General features: G+C 25.5%; 3 protein-coding genes across 3 annotated transcripts; all 3 read left to right on the forward strand.

Moving 5' to 3' along the window:
• Positions 1–508: 508 nt before the first annotated feature.
• Positions 509–4,987, forward strand: LOC133786246 (wall-associated receptor kinase-like 3). The gene is made up of 4 exons (XM_062225446.1): positions 509–1,468; positions 2,548–2,661; positions 3,400–4,605; positions 4,952–4,987. The coding sequence occupies exons 1-3, from the start codon at positions 535–537 to the stop codon at positions 4,602–4,604; spliced, it is 2,253 nt and encodes a 750-aa protein (XP_062081430.1). The 5' UTR covers positions 509–534; the 3' UTR covers position 4,605; positions 4,952–4,987.
• Positions 4,988–7,809: 2,822 nt separating this feature from the next.
• Positions 7,810–14,288, forward strand: LOC133786247 (putative wall-associated receptor kinase-like 11). Its single transcript, XM_062225447.1, has 3 exons — positions 7,810–7,921; positions 11,252–11,359; positions 13,031–14,288. Exons 1-3 carry the CDS (start codon positions 7,810–7,812, stop codon positions 14,248–14,250), a joined length of 1,440 nt encoding a protein of 479 aa, XP_062081431.1. The 3' UTR covers positions 14,251–14,288.
• Positions 14,289–14,811: 523 nt separating this feature from the next.
• LOC133786248 (wall-associated receptor kinase-like 22) lies at positions 14,812–21,570 on the forward strand. Its single transcript, XM_062225448.1, has 3 exons — positions 14,812–15,010; positions 18,605–18,712; positions 20,354–21,570. Exons 1-3 carry the CDS (start codon positions 14,812–14,814, stop codon positions 21,568–21,570), a joined length of 1,524 nt encoding a protein of 507 aa, XP_062081432.1.
• Positions 21,571–22,038: the final 468 nt, after the last annotated feature.

Consider the following 22,038-nt stretch of genomic DNA (forward strand, 5'->3'; position numbering starts at 1 on the left):
TTTCTGCTGAAAAGAACATGCACATACTGATAGGATGTCTTCTTCTTTTTCTTTTCTTTTTTTTTTTTTAAAAAAGAAAAAAAAGAAAAATTGAATTTCACATATCTTTGGAATATTATATATTCTCACTAATGTCACATAAATTCCTTATTCACACAAACAAAATTTCCAACTTGCTCATCTCTCTCTCTGTGGTACGTATCACAAAATATCCTCTTTTATTAATTCATTGTTTTCTTTTTCTCGTTATCTACAGTACGTCTTCTCAATATATATATAGTTTATTTAAGTAGTATATTCCTGGGAAAAGTAGAATAATATATAAAATTTAATGGTATCATTCTATTAATTTCGACATGATGCAAATATTTTATATCTGGCATATCATATTGCCATAACTTTAATAGTGTAAGAATGAAAAAGAAAGCAATATTTCATGCAATATTTATTTTATTAGATAAATTTCTTACTGTTTTTATTTTTTAGATACGAGACGTACGTGAAAGTGATCATTAATAAAGAAGAAAGAAGAAAATGGTAGTGACTACTATGCTGAACTACTACTTGTTTGTTATCATAACTGGATGGTTATTAATGTCAAGGTCGTCAACAGTACTAGCTGTATTTGTCAAACCTGGTTGTCCAGAAAAGTGCGGAAACATAACTATCCCATTTCCATTCGGAATTGGATCGTCCAATTGTTTTCTTGACAAATGGTTCGAAATCTCCTGCCACAACTCTACTACGCCTTTCCTCGAACAAACTCAACTACAACTACAGGTACTTAACATTTCGTTATATGATAACGACTACGACAGTAGACAACCCGAATGGGTTCAGGTGAGAAGCCCCATCAGTTTCTTCAACTGTGCAAATAAGACAAGCAAAAAATCAGCAAATTTAACAGGAAGCCCCTTCTACTATTCTTATGACAATGACTTCATTGCAGTAAGTTGTGGTGCTTTTGCCAAGTACGAAACAAGGAGCGGTAACAGGCTCGTCCAGGATGGATGCACTAGCAGCAGTTCCACCTGCTCATCATCATCATCATCCAATAGTATTGATTTTAGTAATTGCGATGACGTTAAATGTTGTCGTACTTCTTTCGAAGCTAGTGACAGCTTCAAAATCTCCATGGATAATGATTCTAGTACGACTCTTGCAACAAATCGTGATAACGAATATTGCAAATATGCGTTCGTGATAGATCGTTCTGAAATTGATAAATACAAAACATCCCATGATGATGATCTGGATTATTATGTTCCCGCCATACTAAATTGGTACTTTATTAACAGTACTTATTTTGACATATTTAAAACACATGTTATCCCAACCAGATCCAGATCTAGCAACTTCTACTGCGACAGCTATAATGGTACTTTAAATTCCTCTCTAAATCGGATAACCAGCTGTTACTGCAGTAATGGATTTCGAGGGAATGCGTACATTCAGGACGGGTGTCAAGGTAAACCTCAATCCACCACTAATATTTTTTAAATTAATTCGTATATATATTTGAGTCTATTGTTAATGATTATTATCCATATATAATTATTTTAATATTAATTATTAAATTAAGATCGATGGTCTATATTTATAATTATTAATTAATATTTCTAAAAATAATTTTGATTTTTACCTAATGAAAAAAGTGTATTTATTATAAAAATATTATTTACGTGACTTGATATACCAAGTCACTATGTTATCATATCATCATAATTGTTAGTACCCATTTATGAGAAGTCTTCTATATATATTTATATTTACTTGAATGTTTTTGTTAGTTATATAAATAATTAGTTTTTTTTTTTAATTTATGTTTTGCTTTGCATATGCTCCATTCTTTTTAATTCTAAAATTAAATAAGTTGTTATAATTTTTTTACTCTTTAATTTTAAAGATGTTCTAATAAATGTGGAGAAAATATACTTTAATTATTTTTATTTATATAAAACACTTGAATACAGAAGAGATATAAACTTAATTAAAGAGCATATATTTTTTAACATGATAAATGTCATGAATAAGATTATTTGATGTAATTACTTACATTATTTGCTAAATATAATAAAATATGTAAAACTATAATTTTTTTATAATGAATTTTAATATTAAATTTTATAATATTTGTTATAATATGAAAATTGTGTTTCAATTTCTATTTATAAATATTATGAACAAATATAATAAAATAATAAATTATTAGAAATAGAAATACCTGATCATTTTTTATTTATACATAACTAAAGGACTAAATAAATAAATAAATTGCTTTAGTTGGATAAAGGATATTGTATTTCTATAGAATATTTAATTTATTATTATTTTGACAATATATTATTTAATTATTGATTTTAGATATTGAATTTTATGAAAGTATATGCACGTATTTATTACACAAAAACGTACAAATATGTATTATGTAATGTAAACTCATGGAAATACAAAGATATATATATATATCATAATAAATACATAAAAAATAGTAATATTTATTTCAAATATATATTAACAAGAAAAATAATACAAATTAATTGTCAGATATTAATGAATGCAATGATGAGAAAATCCCGAGTCTATGTCATGGAGGCAGTACTTGCGTCAACACAATCGGGGGATATCATTGTAGTTACAAGCACAAATTTATCTTTATAGGTATGGTTTTATATACAATACATATTTATAATTTTTTTTTTGTATGTATGCCTGCTTATCAATTCATCATAAAATAATATTTTATAATGCATGCACGGTTAATTAACTAATTCTGTAAAAAATAGGGAAAATTCATTACCAATAGTGGTCCATCTAGGAATTCATTCATTCCAACAAAAATAATAATATTGGATATAATATATATTAGAACAAAATTTTAAACAGTTATTTGTAAAATTTAAATAATACAAATACATTTTTTTGATAAATTATATATTTATTTTCTAATAAGGGAAATATTGTTAAAAATTAACTATATAAAGTTTTGAAATTGCAATAATTGGAATTTTGCCACTTTTTTACTCTAACATTACCATAATAAAATAGAGACATTTGCATCCCTTTTTTAAGTGACACAATGGAAATTTCACGTCACTCTACAAAGCAATGTGTGTATGTGGGTCATCTCATAGAGTAAACTTGTTGATATGAATGAAGATTAAACAAAAAAAAATACAAAAGATCAATTTTCATAATACCTTAAAAAATAAGTTATTGAGATAATTCTGTTTATTTATCATAAAATTTATATTTAAAAATTAAAGTTTTGAAGAGAAATAAAAGCAATATAAAGTTTTATTTAATTTACGCCAATTTAATATTACAAACTAATTATTAATGTTTTGATTAAAAAAATGCCATATATTTGTGTTTATTTATTCATAACTTGTTAAACAGGAGTTGGGAGTGCTCTTGGAGTCTTAGTACTTGTTTTTGGTACATGGAGACTATACAAATTCATAATGAAAAGAAAAGAAATTAAACAGAAGAAAACATTTTTCAAACGAAATGGTGGCCTTTTGTTGGAACAGCAAATACACTCGAGTGAAAACAATGTCGAGCAAACCAAGTTGTTCGATGCAAAAGAGTTAGAGAAGGCAACGAATAATTTTTGTATAGACAGAGTTCTTGGACAAGGAGGTCAAGGTACTGTATACAAAGGAATGTTGGAAGATGGAAAGATTGTTGCGATAAAGAAGTCTAAAATAATTGATGAAGCCAAACTATCTGAATTCATTAATGAGGTTGTTATTCTTACGCAAATCAATCATAGAAATGTTGTCAAGCTATTGGGATGTTGCTTGGAGACAGATGTTCCACTTCTAGTTTATGAATTTGTCCCAAATGGAACGCTTTCTGAGTATATTCATGACAAAAATGCAGAGTTTCCTTTTACATGGAGCATGCGATTACGAATTGCAACTGAGGTTGCGGGAGCTCTCTCATACTTACACTCAGCAGCTTCTTTTCCAATTTATCATCGGGATGTTAAGTCTACAAACATACTCCTTGATGAAAAATTGAGAGCAAAAGTTGCAGACTTTGGTACATCAAGAACTATTTCCTTAGAGCAAACTCACTTGACCACTTTAGTTTATGGCACATTTGGTTATCTAGATCCTGAATATTTTCAATCTAGTCAATTTACCGATAAAAGTGATGTTTATAGTTTTGGAGTGATTCTTGTTGAGCTCTTGACTGGACAAAAAGCAATATCTGCAGCAAGATCAGAGGAAGGAAGAAGTTTGGCGACATATTTTATAATGACAATGGAGGAAAATAGCAGTAGTCTGTTCGACATTCTTGATGGTCAAGTTCTCAAAGAAGCGCCAAAAGAAGAGATCATAGTTGTTGCTGATCTTGCACAGAGATGCTTACATTTGAACGGAAGGAATCGACCTACCATGAAAGAAGTAGCAAAGGAGCTAGAAAGGATACAAGTCATTGATAATAAAGATTCAAAGGGCAGTCAACATAATTATGAAGAGTTAGCGTATGCACAACCTGAAGTTATAGACTACTCTTGGAATGCTTTCACGTCATCAACTTTTGATAGTAATGCTACTAGCTCCTCGTTGCATCAAGAATTACCATTATTATAAGGTATCCATTTTGTAATACTCTTCACTTATATTTTGTTTTTTAAATTTGGATAGTTAAAAAAACAATAATATATATTTGACTGTTCAATTGTATAATTTGGAATACTTTTTATAGGTTATTGCAGTAGCATAATAATAATTTCTAGAGGTGACTAATTAACAAAGTAATTTGAATGTGTATATATATGTACTGTTTAATTGATTACAAAGCCAATTGGTTTCTACTTGGGGACGATTTAGTGTTGGGAATGCTTAAGTTTATTATTATAAGTTTAATTAGAAAAATAAAAGAATTTTAAAATATTTGGCCGAAGCCTCACAGCCTCTCATTTCTTTGTTTCGTGCAGCTCTCAGCTCTCATTCTCACGCACCCCACTGGTACAGTCTCTCTCTCATTCTCATTTCTCTTATAAATATATATATATATATATATGCACAGTAAATTATATGTTATAGTTTTGTATTTTAGAGTTTATAGTGTATGCATAAATTAAATACAGTAATTAGTTCAAAATGGACTTTGTTTGGCTGATATTGCTGTCATTTTGCAGAAATATATATATTGCTTTTGGATTGAAGTTGGTTCTGATGAGTTGGACTTTATTGTATGGAGTTATCAACTTTTTATTTCATGAGACTTTGTTATGTACATTATTTTATATGGACTTTATTATATATATGTACGAGACTTTGAATATTTTAGACTTTTAGGCTTTTATAAGTGTGAGATTTTAGATAATTTAGACTTGTAATCTTTATGTTGAATATTATGTATAATATTGTAGACTTTATTATGCCGGTACGAGATTATTTTGGATGAAGATATGAAGGTTTTATAAAAATTTATTATCAACGATACAACTAATATGATAATCGAAACAACTCAATTAATTTTACTTTCCAAACAAAATTTTATCTCTTCTTTATTACTTTTTTCTCCTCCATTTTCTTTCTTCCCACTTTTTTTCTCTACCAAATATAGGGTTTGACTTCTTCAAAGTTAGATGACTTCTTTTCTTCTTGTTCTTCAAAATTCACACAAAAAAAACCATTTAGTGTAGCAATAATATTCCTTTTCAACTCAAACGAAGGCAATCTCACGTTTAGTATGGGAAGTTTTTGAAAATATCACTTTATTTTTAAAAGGTAATGTATAAAAATATGGCTTTTCCATATATTTGTAAGTTTTACTTGAAGTATTTTGTTTTTGCAATTAACTTTTAAAATATATGGCTGGAGATGATGATGAAGAATTAGTCTTTTTGTAACAATCTTTAAATGAATTGAGAAATAGAGAAAGATACTAACAAAAGAATATACCTGAAATAGATCAAGAATCAAATAAAGACTAAATGATAATTTGATTAAGAAAAAGCCATTGAATATATAAGGTTGATGATGTGCCACTCCATCTACACTGCGTCACATTCTGCTACAAATTTCTATTTATAATGAGAAATGCATTCTTATTCTTATTGTAGATACATGTCATCTTACATAATCAAAATATATATACTATAAGCAAAAGATTTCTTTCTCATGAAATTACCTCTTCTTTTCAATACCCTCCATGATCAATAAACTCTGTATTGAACTGATCAAAACAAATGGAGCTGAGGCTCTGCAAAGAAGAGCCACTTTCGTGTGGTTTGTATAGGTTTTATTATGATAATCTTATTGGATTAACGTTATCCTCTTCTTTATTTTAAACGACAATATTCATGAGAAACCCCAATTTCTCGTATAACAAGACGACACTTTCAGAGAACAACAATATATAATAGAAACGACAATGTTCCTACAAAAACGACAATTGTCACCGTCGAAGCCACTGAACTGAGAGCTAAGAATGGCCTACAGTGTTTTTGTGGAAAAAATTATTGAACATTTTAAAAACTAAAATTTAAACAAAATTAATCAAATCCCTACCTAATTTGATTCTTTTTGGTGCTCTCTTCCTTTTCATATGTTCAAAGCATATTAAAGAGATGAACTTAATATGCTTTTTCAAAAGATAATTTAGAAAAAAATAAAGTAAAAATACGAATCTTTTTGTGTTTCAATTAGTAGTGACCTATATCGCTACATGGGCCACATGTCCCTTATTGCTTTTTAGTACAAGGTCATGATTCGAGTACTACTTTATGTATGAATATCATAGTGTCTGCTCACTATAGTCTTCTAATGCATAAATTTATGAATGACTAGTCTTCAAATGCATGATTAAGTAGAGAGAAAATGTTTAGTTCAGTAAAGTCATTTCAGCTATGGATGTTTCCTCGAGTTTTCTAGACTGGTTCCTTCAGCAAAGACTTTTGACTTATGGAAAAAAACATGCACATACTGATAGGATGTCTTCTTCTTCTTTTACTTTTTACTTTTTTTAAAAAAAAAAAACAAAAATTGAATCTTTGGAATATTATATATTCTCACTAGTGTCACATAAATTCATCATTCACACAAATACCATTTCCAACTTTCTCATCTGTTTCTGTCTCTGTCTCTGTCTCTGGTGGAAAGAAATATCACAAAGACTCCTTCTAGCAAGTACGTATCACAACATATATATTCATTGTGTTTTCTTTTTTCTTGTTATCTAGCGTACGTCTTCTCAATATATAGCTCATTTAGTAGTATATATTCCTGGGAAAAGTAGAATAGATAAATTTCATGCGCAAATATTCATCTATATATATATATGTGTGTGTGTGTGGTTGAGACAACGTTGTTTACCTCTCTATTTATTTTATATCTGGCATATCATTTTTTTTTTCTGCTGAAAAGAACATGCACATACTGATAGGATGTCTTCTTCTTTTTCTTTTCTTTTTTTTAAAATAGAAAAAAAAGAAAAATTGAATTTCACATATCTTTGGAATATTATATATTCTCACTAATGTCACATAAATTCCTTATTCACACAAATAAAATTTCCAACTTGCTCATCTCTCTGTGTGGTACGTATCACAAAATATCCTCTTTTATTAATTCATTGTTTTCTTTTTCTTGTTATCTACAGTACGTCTTCTCAATATATATATAGTTTATTTAAGTAGTATATTCCTGGGAAAAGTAGAATAATATATAAAATTTAATGGTAGCATTCTATTAGTTTCGACATGATGCAAATATTCATCTATATATGTTGTCGTAGAGACAACGTTGTTTACCTCAATCCACCACTAATATTTTTTAATTTAATTTAATGGTAGCGTTCTACTGCAATGGTACTTTAAATTCCTCTCTAGATAGGATATACAGCTGTTACTGCAATTATGGATTTCGAGGGAGTGCGTACATTCAGGACGGGTGTCAAGGTAATCCTCAATCCACCACTAATATTTTTTAAATTAATTCATATATATATATATTCTTGGATGTTTTTGTTAGTTATGTAAATAATTAGTTTTTTTTTTAATTTATGTTTTGCTTTGCATATGCTCCATTCTCTTTAATTCTAAAATTAAATAAGTTGTTTACTCTTTAATTTTAAAGATGTTCTAATAAATGTGGAGAAAATATACTTTAATTATTTTTATTTATATAAAACACTTGAATACAGAAGAGATATAAAATTAATTAAAGAGCATATATTTTTTAACATGATAAATGTCATTAATTAGATTTGATGTAATTACTTACATTATTTGCTAAATATAATAAAAATATGTAAAACTATAATTTTTTTATAATAATTTTAATATTAAATTTTATAATATTTGTTATAATATTAAAATTGTGTTTCAATTTCTATTTATAAATATTATGAACAAATATAATAAAATAATAAATTATTAGAAATACAAATACATGATCATTTTTTATTTATAACTTGCTATATTCAAATCCTTCATTTGGAATTGAGTGCTCAACCAATTATTCACCTATGATAATTTCTTAACATTGTTTCCAATAATTAAGATATCATCTACATAAAGAACTAAGAATACCACTATTTGATTTGCACTTAGTAAACATAAGGCTCATCAATATTTTTTTAAAAGCCATAGGTTTTGATTATCTCATCAAACTTAAGATTTTAGGAACGAAAAACTTGCTTAATTCCATAAATGAACCTATTCAACTTGTATCCAGCTACTTTAAAGCATTCTGACTCATCCATATAAATAACTTCTTCAAGCTAAAATATATCTTTTTCATTTAATTTATGAACATAAATATTGGTTGATGACTTGACTATTGGACCACATCAAGTACTAGTTCTAATACATGGACCAAACACAGATAATTAAAAAGGTAGGGTCTAAGCAAATTAAGACTTTTTCTTTCCTCGAGTCTTCTTTCTTGGTTCAGCTAAGACTTTTCAATGGTGGATATGTTTTTTCAATATTTGCTTTTTCTTTTGTGTTTGAAACAATTCCATTATTATGTAGGGTAATTCTATAATCATCCCCCAAAAGGGGCATACCATTACATTTTTCTTGTTTTCAGCCCATGAAATTTTTGTAAAATATATTTGTTTGATCCTTGGTTACTACAAAAAATCTTAATTTTAGTTATAATAAATTTTGTGACTAAAATCAAAAAATTTGTGACTAAAGAAAAATCATCTGACATATGTCATCACTAAAAAGTCTGTGGCTAAAAGTAAATGTAAAAAAAATCACAATTTATTGTCACTAAATGTATTTTTAGTCACAACAAACTTTATCACTAAAAATAATGGGTTGTGACTAATAAAACTACATTAGTGACAACTTGTGATTCAGTATGACTTTTTAGTTACAAGTAATATTTTGTTGTTACTAAAAATGACATTTAGTCACACAAAATATATATTGTGACTAAAAAGTTATCACTGAAGGTTATCTTTATTTATAATGGGGACGGTGAATTATTCAAAATTTATAAAAAATTTGCACACTATCATTAGAAATTTGATCCATGCGTGAAACAGTAAATAAATATATTGTATATTATTATATAAAAAAAATTAAGATTATAACTGTACTGGAAACAAAAAAAGTGTATCATGTCTCTTTCTTGGAATATACTATAGAAGTATCCTGTCGTATTAGCACTATCATACTTTCCTTGATGATGTCCATAAATTATTTTTTACTCTTTTTATAGGAGTACTCGAATTCAAGTTTTAAATTATATATTTGCGAGTTATAAAATATATATATATATGAGGGAATTTAGTAATTGCTTTATGCATTATAGATTTCATATATTAATATATCTCGGGTAAATACATATTTGGTATATTGTGTTTTATCGAAATACAAATTTGGTATCTACTATTTTAGGTAATACTCATTCGGTATCTTATAATTTACTATTGTACATATTTGGTACCTGGACTCAAATGCGATCAATAAAACTTTATCAATATGACTAATAAATTACTCTAAGTTATATGTAATTAAGTAATTAAATTTGAATTTAAAACCATATAGTTGAAGATAGTTTGTTCGTATTGATAAAATTTCAATAATCAAATTTGTTTAAGAGGTACCAAATATGTAAAATTTTAAATTATAGGGTACTAGATAAACAATATTATTAATAACATGGGATACTAATTGTGTATTTGGATAAACCACAATATACCAAATTGTTGTTTAATTAACCTTATATCTTTTGGTTTGACTTATTGCTAAAATGGTATCTTAATTAATTAGATATTTGCTTATCAATTTATAGCATTTTTTTGTTTATATATATATATATATTAATATATATATATATTCAAACTGAAGTTTAATCCACCATTGAAGTACTATACATATGTGTTTTTTTTATTAAATGTGATACAAGATGACAAATGAGTGATCAATAAAGAAGAAAGAGGCACCGATGATGAGTCTTCTGAACTACTACTACTTGTTTGTTAATGTTATTATAATTGGATCATTATATAATATAATAACATTTTTAAACATTAATGATAATATTTTTAATAAAAATAAAAATTATGTATTATATATTATTATAATGATATTTTATAATATTTAATTTTATATTATTATAAGTATTAAATGTCTAGTTTTGTATTAAATATTATTATAATAATAATATTTTATAATATTTGAATTCATATTAATATAATTAGTAAAAAATTAGAATTATAAATTATTATCATAATAATATTTTGTAACATTTAAATTTATATTAATATAATTATTAAATATCTAGTCTTGTATTATATATTCTTATAATAATGGTATTTAATTACATTTGAATTTGAATTTAAATTGAAATGCATATTAATATAATTATTTTATATATAGTCTTATATCAAATATTATAATAATAATAATAATGATATATTTTATAATGTTTGAATTTATATTAATATAATTAATAAATATTATTTTTTAGTTAATTTTAAAAATATATTTCTTTAAATATTTAAAATATTCTATTAAAATTAACAAAACAAACTTTTAATGTAAAAAATTTCTGCACTTTTTATATAGAAAGATTTATGAGTTCCTCGTATATTAGCTACCTTTATTTTATAACACAAATTGTATATAAAGGTTGTTCATAAATGCAATTAGTTAGGACTTATTATTATAGTTACAGTAATCATTTTTTATAATATATATATATATGATAATAAATAAATAACAAATTTTATATTAACTAAAAAAAATTATGTGCTATTTAATTCTCAGATATTAATGAATGCATTGAGTACAAATCACCATGCTCTGAAGGCTCTACTTGCGTCAACACTTTCGGGGACTATCACTGCAGTGATAAACGTAATGCCATCTTTATAGGTATGTCTTTATATCATCTTTATAGGTATGTCTTTATATCTAATAAATATATATATATATATACTAGGTAGAAGTAACGTACATTACGCACGTTTGCTTAGTTTTATTTATAAAATTTGCTAATTATTTTTATTAAATTTATATAAATGTCTTATAAATTTTAAAATAAATATCATATTTTAATTAAATAAATTAATTTATTTTTGTTTAAGTTTATGTTTATTCTAGTTTTTGAATTTGGGAGTGACAATAAGAGATTATATATTATATGTTTAATGTAATATTAAATATTATACGTAGATTTTAAATTTAATTTTCTTGCTATTTTTTTAAAAAAAATAATTTGTTGCTAATTCACAATAGATTATATTATATGTTTAATATGATATTATTCTAATAAGTGAGTTTAAGTTTAATTAAATTTTATTTAAGTTATAAAACATATGATTTTATTATTTTTAAATAATTATCATTATAAAATATTTCAAAAATATCATATTTTAATTTGTTTAATTATTTATTATTTTAAAATAATTATCATTGTAAAATATCTTATTTTAATTTGTTTAATTATTTATTATTTTTAAATAATTATCATTATAAAATATCTCAAAAATATCTTAATTTAATTTTTTTCAATTATTTATTTTATTTTATTTAAATTTAAGTGTTTACAAACTACCGTTAAATATAAGAATATTCTATTAAATATAATAATATTTCGCTAATGTTAACATTAACAAAATAAAAACTGTTAAAACCAAGAATTTTCCTTATCTACACACTTATTATACAAAAGAGATATACAAATTAAACAATAAAATAATGTAACTGGGATAACTATTCTACTATTAGAACTCATCTATCCACCTACTCTCTCATTTTTACAAAAAATCTCACAACAATTTTTGTGAGTAAAAGAGCTTCATTATATTATATTTTAATTTTTTATTAATATTTGAATTATAGCACATTTCCAAAAGAAATAATTACATCTTAACTGTTAGGTACCTACGATTACCAAAAAAGCGTAACAAGATGTATTTTTGATGCAAAGGAAAAAAAATTAGGAATTTAACTGTAACCGTGTTGAGAAATTATGTATTTTTACTGCCAATATCCATATATTTTAATTAATCATATTTTTGATAAAAATTTATAAATATATTTTAAATCTATCACAAATTTTGATTAAAATAAATTGAGGCTATTTTGTCACCAAACTACCCTAAAGTTTGAGGTTTGTACGCATCATAGACTCAATCTTTTTTTTTTTCAGCAAGAAAAATACCAGAAATTAGTATAATAGTAATTTCGTCACTCTTTCTATTGATCTCCGTTAGTTTGCATTGTAATTTAAGAAAAACACAAAAAATTATTTTGCATTGTATTCTGAACAATATTTTTATCAAATGAATAATAGTATATTTCATTATCTAGCCTAGAAACCAAAACAGAAAGAAAAAATCAAATGTTTGATAAATTTCAATTTATATATTATAAAACTTATATCAAAAAATTAAAGTTTAGAAGAAGAGAAATAATAATATTAAAAAATCAGTTTAATTTATGCTTATTTAAAATTACAAACTAATTAAGAATAAGTTTTTAAAAAATTCCATATTTCTATAAATGAATGATTATGTTTATTTATTCATACATGATAAACAGGTGTGGGGAGTCCTCTTGGATTATTAGTTCTACTTTTTAGAACATGGAGACTATACATATTCATAAAGAAAAGAAAAGAAATTAAACGCAAGAAAGCATTTAATTTCAAACGAAATGGTGGCCTTTTGTTGGAACAACAGATACACTCAAGTGAAAACAATGTCGAGCAAACGAAGTTGTTCAAGTCAAAAGAGTTAGAGAAGGCAACTGATAATTTCAATATAGACAGAGTTCTTGGGCAAGGAGGCCAAGGCACTGTGTACAAAGGAATGTTGGAAGATGGAAAGATTGTTGCTGTAAAGAAGTCTAAAATAATTGATGAAGCCAAACTCTCTGAATTCATCAATGAAGTTGTCATTCTTACACAAATCAATCATAGAAATGTTGTCAGGCTATTGGGATGTTGTCTCGAGACAGATGTTCCACTTCTAGTTTATGAATTCATCCCAAACGGAACACTTTCTGAGTATATTCATGAAAAAAATGCAGAGTTTCCTTTCACATGGAACATAAGATTACGAATTGCAACTGAAGTTGCAGGAGCTCTTTCATACTTACACTCGGCAGCTTCTTTTCCAATTTATCATCGAGATGTCAAGTCTACGAACATACTCCTTGATGAAAAATTCAGAGCAAAAGTTGCAGACTTTGGTACATCAAGAACTATCTCCTTAGAGCAAACTCACCTGACCACTTTAGTTTATGGCACATTTGGCTATCTAGATCCAGAATACTTTCAGTCTAGCCAATTCACAGATAAGAGTGATGTTTATAGTTTTGGAGTGGTTATTGTCGAGCTCTTGACCGGACAAAAAGCAGTATCTGCAACAAGGTCAGAGGAGGAAGGAAGAAGTTTGGCATCATATTTCATGATGACGATGGAGGAAAAGAGCAGTAGTTTGTTCGACATTCTTGATGGTCAAGTTCTCAAAGATGCGCCAAAAGAAGAGATATTAATTGTTGCTGATCTTGCAAAGAGATGCTTACATTTGAATGGAAGGAATCGACCTACCATGAAAGAAGTAGCAAAGGAGCTAGAGAGGATTCAAGGCATTGATAATAAAGATTCCAATGGTATTCAACATAATTATGAAGATCTAGCATATGCACAACCTGAAATTGGAGACTACTCTTGGAATAATTCCACGTCGTCAATAGAGTTAACTTTTGATAGTGCTGCTACTAGCTTCTCATTGCATCAAGAATTACCATTGTTGTAAGGGTGAACAAATAGTAATATCCTCTTTGTACGTACGTAGTACTCTTCACTTACTTTTTTCTAAATCTTAAATTTGAGAGATCAATTATATATTGTGGTTTACTTTATTGGTTAATATTGTTAACTTTGGTTTCATCTGATTGTATAAGCATTCAATGCTTGGTACTTTTACTATGTAATATAATATAGTAGTATTCGTGTTTTTGTATGGTTTTGGCCTTTTTATTTTTCCAATTAGTTCTTTTTATACGAATTTTTATTGCCCACTATCTAATAAATATTATCTCCATAAATACTATCCTTGCAAGTAGGTGAGAATGATGGTGAACATGCATATTCACACAAATATATGACCTTTCAATCTCCTCATCGATACTCGATCTCTTTTGGTACGAAACACAACATCTCTTTATTCTTAATATATTTTTTCGTCTAAATATATAATTTATTTATTAAAAGAAAAATCAATATGGAGTGGTTCTTGTTGAGCCCTTGATTGGACAAAAAGCAAGATCTACAACAAGGGTTAAAGGAAGGAAGATGTTTGGCGACATATTTCACAATGACAATGGAGGAAAAAATTAGTCTCTTTGACATTCTTGATGATCAAGTTATCAAAAATGAACCAAAAGAAGAGATCTTAATTGTTGTTGACCTTGCACAAAGATGTTTACATTTGAGTGGAAGGAATCGACCTATCATGAAAAAAGTAGCAATGGAACTAGAGATGATACAAATAATTGATAAAGATTCTAAGGATAGTCAACATAATTATGAAAAGCTAGAATATGCACAAATTAAAATTGTGGACTACTTTTGGAATGTTTCAGTCATCGAAAGACCAAATATTGTAGTCGTGTAAAGAGTACTCCCAATGGAGAAGGTAAAATATTTTATTCTTTATAATATAGAAAAAAATGGTTAAATAGTCTTCCATTAAATGGTGTAAACTTTTTTTTTTTTTTTACATAAATGAATAGTATTTCTCTATATGTAGTTAAATACTATTCATCAAGCTATAAATATTTTATTATTTTTTTATAAACTTTTGTATATATATATGATTGTGATACTATTATATTTAATTATTTTATTTTTTTAAATGAATAAAATATTTTTAAAGATATAATATTTAAATGATGTAGAGAAAAAAATAGAGAAGCTGATGTATGGTATAATGTAAAAGTTTGAGATAAATTATAATAAAGTATGTTTTGGTGATATATTTTGGAGAACATCCATTGTGAGTGTTCTAACACGTGCAAGTACGAACATACTAGACACCCAAGCAGTAAAGCCAAAGAACCATATCCCAACCATTTTCTAAGTATTAAGAGATTGCACGGTGGAAACATTTCTCAAAGAAGCATGGCACATATTGACCTTGAATTGCATTATAAACTTGTTACTGATTTTAGAAATATAGGGTATTTGATAGGAATTTCTCTTATTAGATGTAACTAAAATGATTATATTTCAATGTGTTACTAAATTAGTATATAAAAAAAAGATTAATTTTTATATTATAGGAAATTTTTTGACCAAAATAGTGCAGAATGTACCATTTGTTACTAATTTTTTTACAAATATAGGAACCGTATTAATATGTATATTTCCTGTTTTAATCGGCACACAATAGTTTGGTATTTAAATGTCAGTAAAAATGAAAGTTTAAGTATTTTAGCAGTAAATTTCTTAATCAAATATTTGTGTAGTGGGTCTGATATGTTTATAGCATATGTTATGATATGATTTTATGTGTATGTTTATGATTTTAGTTGGTTTTGAACGTGTCAGTATGTAGTAGGTTGATATCTAATTGTAAATAAAAACTTTAAAAATTGTACTTTTGAAAATCTAAGGTAGTATTTTATAAAAATACAAAAAAAAATCAGAGATGCGAAAAAAGTAAAAAAAAATGATATTTATGAACAAACCTATTATAAAAAGTCATTATATGAAAATTCAACCCATGCAAAATATAAATTGATTATAGTATTATATATTATTTTAATGACTTACTTGATAAAATATTTTTTAATAGAAATTAAAATGAGATTATAAAATTAAAGCCCATTTTTTCACCAATTTTTTTGAAAGCAACTAAGATGCATAACAGTAAATGAATATACATAAACTTCACAAAAGAAATTATCATGAAATTAATATTAATAAGACAATACAATAATAAGCTATGAATAAAAATCTCAAAACATGTAAAATGATAATCAAATGTGAAATAATTGTATATATATAAGTTATATAAACTTAATTAAAGAGCATATATTTTTTAACATGATAAATGTCATTAATTAGATTTGATGTAATTACATACGTTATTTGCTAAATATAATAAAAATATGTAAAATTATAATTTTTTATAATGATTTTTAATATTAAATTTGATAATTTTTGTTATAGTATGAAAATTGTGTTTCAATTTCTATTTATAAATATTATTAACAAATATAATTAAATAATAAATTATTAGAAATAGAAAACATGATATTTTTTATTTATAACTTGCAAGTGCACAACTAATTCTTCACCATTGATAATTTCTTAACATTGTTTCTAATGAGAAAGATATTATCTACATAAAAAAACAGGAATACCACTATCATTTGATTTGTCCTTAGTTGGCAAACACAAAATTCGTCAATATTTTGTTAAAAGTCATAAATTTTAATTATCTCATCAAATCTAAGATTTCAAGAACGAAAAACTTACTTAAATCCAAAAATATACCTATTCAACTTGCAAATTTTTCATTCTTATCCCGATACTTTAAAGCATTACGACTAATCCATATAAATGACTTCTGACATATCCATGTAAATGACTTCTTTCTAGCTAAAATATGACTTTTCATTTAATTTATGAACATAAATATTGGTTGATGTCATGACTTAGGCAATACTCATTCGGTCATGACTTGGTATATTGTGTTTTATCGAAATACAGATTTAGTATCTACTATTTTAGGTAATACTCATTCGGTATCTTATAATTTACTATTGTACATATTTGGTACCTGGACTCAAATGCGATCAATAAAACTTTATCAATATGACTAATAAATTACTCTAAGTTATATGTAATTAAGTAATTAAATTTGAATTTGAAACCATATAGTTGAAGATAGTTTGTTCGTATTGATAAAATTTCATTAATCAAATTTGTTTAAGAGGTACCAAATATGTAAAATTTTAAATTATAGGGTACTAGATAAACAATATTATTAATAACATGGGATACTAAATGTGTATTTGGATAAAACACAATATACCAAATTGTTGTTTAATTAACCTTATATCTTTTGGTTTGACTTATTGCTAAAATGGTATCTTAATTAATTAGATATTTGCTTATCAATTTATAGCATTTTTTTGTTTATATATATATATATATTAATATATATATATTCAAACTGAAGTTTAATCCACTATTGAAGTACTATACATATGTGTTTTTTTTATTAAATGTGATACAAGATGACAAATGAGTGATCAATAAAGAAGAAAGAGGCACCGATGATGAGTCTTCTGAACTACTACTACTTGTTTGTTAATGTTATTATAATTGGATCATTATATAATATAATAACATTTTTAAACATTAATGATAATATTTTTAATAAAAATAAAAATTATGTATTATATATTATTATAATGATATTTTATAATATTTAATTTTATATTATTATAAGTATTAAATGTCTAGTTTTGTATTAAATATTATTATAATAATAATATTTTATAATATTTGAATTCATATTAATATAATTAGTAAAAAATTAGAATTATAAATTATTATCATAATAATATTTTGTAACATTTAAATTTATATTAATATAATTATTAAATATCTAGTCTTGTATTATATATTCTTATAATAATGGTATTTAATTACATTTGAATTTGAATTTAAATTGAAATGCATATTAATATAATTATTTTATATATAGTCTTATATCAAATATTATAATAATAATAATAATAATGATATATTTTATAATGTTTGAATTTATATTAATATAATTAATAAATATTATTTTTTAGTTAATTTTAAAAATATATTTCTTTAAATATTTAAAATATTATATTAAAATTAACAAAACAAACTTTTAATGTAAAAAATTTCTGCACTTTTTATATAGAAAGATTTATGAGTTCCTCGTATATTAGCTACCTTTATTTTATAACACAAATTGTATATAAAGGTTGTTCATAAATGCAATTAGTTAGGACTTATTACTATAGTTACAGTAATCATTTTTTATAATATATATATGATAATAAATAAATAATAAATTTTATATTAACTAAAAAAATTATGTGCTATTTAATTCTCAGATATTAATGAATGCATTGAGTACAAATGGCCATGCCCTGAAGGCTCTACTTGCGTCAACACTTTTGGGAACTATCACTGCAGTTATAAACGCAAGGCCATCTTTATAGGTATGTCTTTATATCATCTTTATAGGTATGTCTTTATATCTAATGCATATATATATATATACTATGTACAAGTAACGTACATTATGCACGTTTGCTTAGTTTTATTTATAAAATTTACTAATTATTTTTATTAAATTTATATTAATGTCTTATAAATTTTAAAATAAATATCATATTTTAATTAAATAAATTTATTTATTTTTGTTTAAGTTTATGTTTATTCTAGTTTTTAAATTTGGGAGTAACAATAAGAGATTATATATTATATGTTTAATGTAATATTAAATATTATACGTAGATTTTAAATTTAATTTTCTTGCTATTTTTTAAAAAAAATAATTTGTTTCTAATTCACAATAGATTATATTATATGTTTAATATGATATTGTTCTAATAAGTGAGTTTAAGTTTAATTAAATTTTATTTAAGTTATAAAACATATGATTTTATTATTTTTAAATAATTATCATTATAAAATATCTCAAAAATATCATATTTTAATTTGTTTAATTATTTATTATTTTAAAATAATTATCATTGTAAAATATCTTATTTTAATTTGTTTAATTATTTATTATTTTTAAATAATTATCATTATAAAATATCTCAAAAATATCTTAATTTAATTTTTTTCAATTATTTATTTAATTTTATTTAAATTTAAGTGTTTACAAACTACCGTTAAATATAATAATATTCTATTAAATATAATAATATTTCGTTAATGTTAACATTAACAAAATAAAAACTGTTAAAACCAAGAATTTTTCTTATCTACACACTTATTATACAAAAGAGATATACAAATTAAACAATAAAATAATGTAACTGGGATAACTATTCTACTATTAGAACTCATCTATCCACCTACTCTCTCATTTTTACAAAAAATCTTATACTTTTACTCACAACAATTTTTGTGAGTAAAAGAGCTTCATTTATATTATATTTTAATTTTTTATTAATATTTGAATTATAGCACATTTCCAAAAGAAATAATTACATCTTAACTATGTATTTTTGATGCAAAGGAAAAAAACTTAGGAATTTAACTGTAACCGTGTTGAGAAATTATGTATTTTTACTGCTAATATCCATATATTTTAATTAATCATATTTTTGATAAAAATTTATAAATATATTTTAAATCTATCACAAATTTTGATTAAAATAAATTGAGGCTATTTTGTGACCAAACTACCCTAAAGTTTGAGGTTTGTACGCATCATAGACTCAAATTTTTTTTTTCAGTGAGAAAAATACCAGAAATTAGTATAATAGTAATTCCGTCACTCTTTCTATTGATCTCCGCTAGTTTGCATTCTAATTTAAGAAAAACACAAAATTATTTTGCATTGTATTCTGAACAATATTTTTATCAAATGAATAATAGTATATTTCATTATCTAGCCTAGAAACCAAAACAGAAAGAAAAAATCAAATGTTTGATAAATTTCAATTTATATATTATAAAACTTATATCAAAAAATTAAAGTTTAGAAGAAGAGAAATAATAATATTAAAAAATATGTTTAATTTATGCTTATTTAAAATTACAAACTAATTAAGAATAAGTTTTTAAAAAATTCCATATTTCTATAAATGAATGATTATGCTTATTTATTCATACATGATAAACAGGTGTGGGGAGTCCTCTTGGATTATTAGTTCTAGTTTTTAGTACATGGAGACTATACATATTCATAAAGAAAATAAAAGAAATTAAACGCAAGAAAGCATTTTTCAAACGAAATGGTGGCCTTTTGTTGGAACAACAGATACACTCAAGTGAAAACAATGTCGAGCAAACGAAGTTGTTCAAGTCAAAAGAGTTAGAGAAGGCAACTGATAATTTCAATATAGACAGAGTTCTTGGGCAAGGAGGCCAAGGCACTGTGTACAAAGGAATGTTGGAAGATGGAAAGATTGTTGCTGTAAAGAAGTCTAAAATAATTGATGAAGCCAAACTCTCTGAATTCATCAATGAAGTTGTCATTCTTACACAAATCAATCATAGAAATGTTGTCAGGCTATTGGGATGTTGTCTCGAGACAGATGTTCCACTTCTAGTTTATGAATTCATCCCAAACGGAACACTTTCTGAGTATATTCATGAAAAAAATGCAGAGTTTCCTTTCACATGGAACATAAGATTACGAATTGCAACTGAAGTTGCAGGAGCTCTTTCATACTTACACTCGGCAGCTTCTTTTCCAATTTATCATCGAGATGTCAAGTCTACGAACATACTCCTTGATGAAAAATTCAGAGCAAAAGTTGCAGACTTTGGTACATCAAGAACTATCTCCTTAGAGCAAACTCACCTGACCACTTTAGTTTATGGCACATTTGGCTATCTAGATCCAGAATACTTTCAGTCTAGCCAATTCACAGATAAGAGTGATGTTTATAGTTTTGGAGTGGTTATTGTCGAGCTCTTGACCGGACAAAAAGCGGTATCTGCAACAAGGTCAGAGGAGGAAGGAAGAAGTTTGGCATCATATTTCATGATGACGATGGAGGAAAAGAGCAGTAGTTTGTTCGACATTCTTGATGGTCAAGTTCTCAAAGATGCGCCAAAAGAAGAGATATTAATTGTTGCTGATCTTGCAAAGAGATGCTTACATTTGAATGGAAGGAATCGACCTACCATGAAAGAAGTAGCAAAGGAGCTAGAGAGGATTCAAGGCATTGATAATAAAGATTCCAATGGTATTCAACATAATTATGAAGATCTAGCATATGCACAACCTGAAATTGGAGACTACTCTTGGAATAATTCCACGTCGTCAACAGGGTTAGCTTTTGATAGTGCTGCTACTAGCTTCTCGTTGCATCAAGAATTACCATTGTTGTAAGGGTGAACAAATAGTAATATCCTTTTTGTACGTAGAACTCTTCACTTACTTTTTTCTATCTCGAATTTAGAGATCAATTATATATTGTGGTTTACTTTATTGGTTAATATTGTTAACTTTGGTTTCATCTGATTGTATAAGCATTCAATGCTTGGTACTTTTACTATGTAATATAATATAGTAGTATTCGTGTTTTTGTATGGTTTTGGCCTTTTTATTTTTCCAATTAGTTCTTTTTATACGAATTTTTATTGCCCACTATCTAATAAATATTATCTCCATAAATACTATCCTTGCAAGTAGGTGAGAATGATGGTGAACATGCATATTCACACAAATATATGACCTTTCAATCTCCTCATCGATACTCGATCTCTTTTGGTACGAAACACAACATCTCTTTATTCTTAATATATTTTTTCGTCTAAATATATAATTTATTTATTAAAAGAAAAATCAATATGGAGT

The sequence above is a fragment of the Humulus lupulus genome, chromosome 6, assembly GCF_963169125.1.
Source record: "Humulus lupulus chromosome 6, drHumLupu1.1, whole genome shotgun sequence".
NCBI lineage: Eukaryota > Viridiplantae > Streptophyta > Magnoliopsida > Rosales > Cannabaceae > Humulus > Humulus lupulus.

Bases quoted from the DNA above. Each gene is read 5' to 3' on its own strand.
- LOC133786246 (XM_062225446.1), top strand. From the start codon at position 535: ATGGTAGTGACTACTATGCTGAACTACTACTTGTTTGTTATCATAACT. The intron at 1,469-2,547 runs GTAAACCTCAAT...ATTAATTGTCAG, and splicing joins CATTCAGGACGGGTGTCAAG to ATATTAATGAATGCAATGAT. The intron at 2,662-3,399 runs GTATGGTTTTAT...CTTGTTAAACAG, and splicing joins GCACAAATTTATCTTTATAG to GAGTTGGGAGTGCTCTTGGA.
- LOC133786247 (XM_062225447.1), top strand. From the start codon at position 7,810: ATGGTAGCGTTCTACTGCAATGGTACTTTAAATTCCTCTCTAGATAGG. The intron at 7,922-11,251 runs GTAATCCTCAAT...TTTAATTCTCAG, and splicing joins CATTCAGGACGGGTGTCAAG to ATATTAATGAATGCATTGAG. The intron at 11,360-13,030 runs GTATGTCTTTAT...CATGATAAACAG, and splicing joins ACGTAATGCCATCTTTATAG to GTGTGGGGAGTCCTCTTGGA.
- LOC133786248 (XM_062225448.1), top strand. From the start codon at position 14,812: ATGACAATGGAGGAAAAAATTAGTCTCTTTGACATTCTTGATGATCAA. The intron at 15,011-18,604 runs GTCAACATAATT...TTTAATTCTCAG, and splicing joins TGATAAAGATTCTAAGGATA to ATATTAATGAATGCATTGAG. The intron at 18,713-20,353 runs GTATGTCTTTAT...CATGATAAACAG, and splicing joins ACGCAAGGCCATCTTTATAG to GTGTGGGGAGTCCTCTTGGA.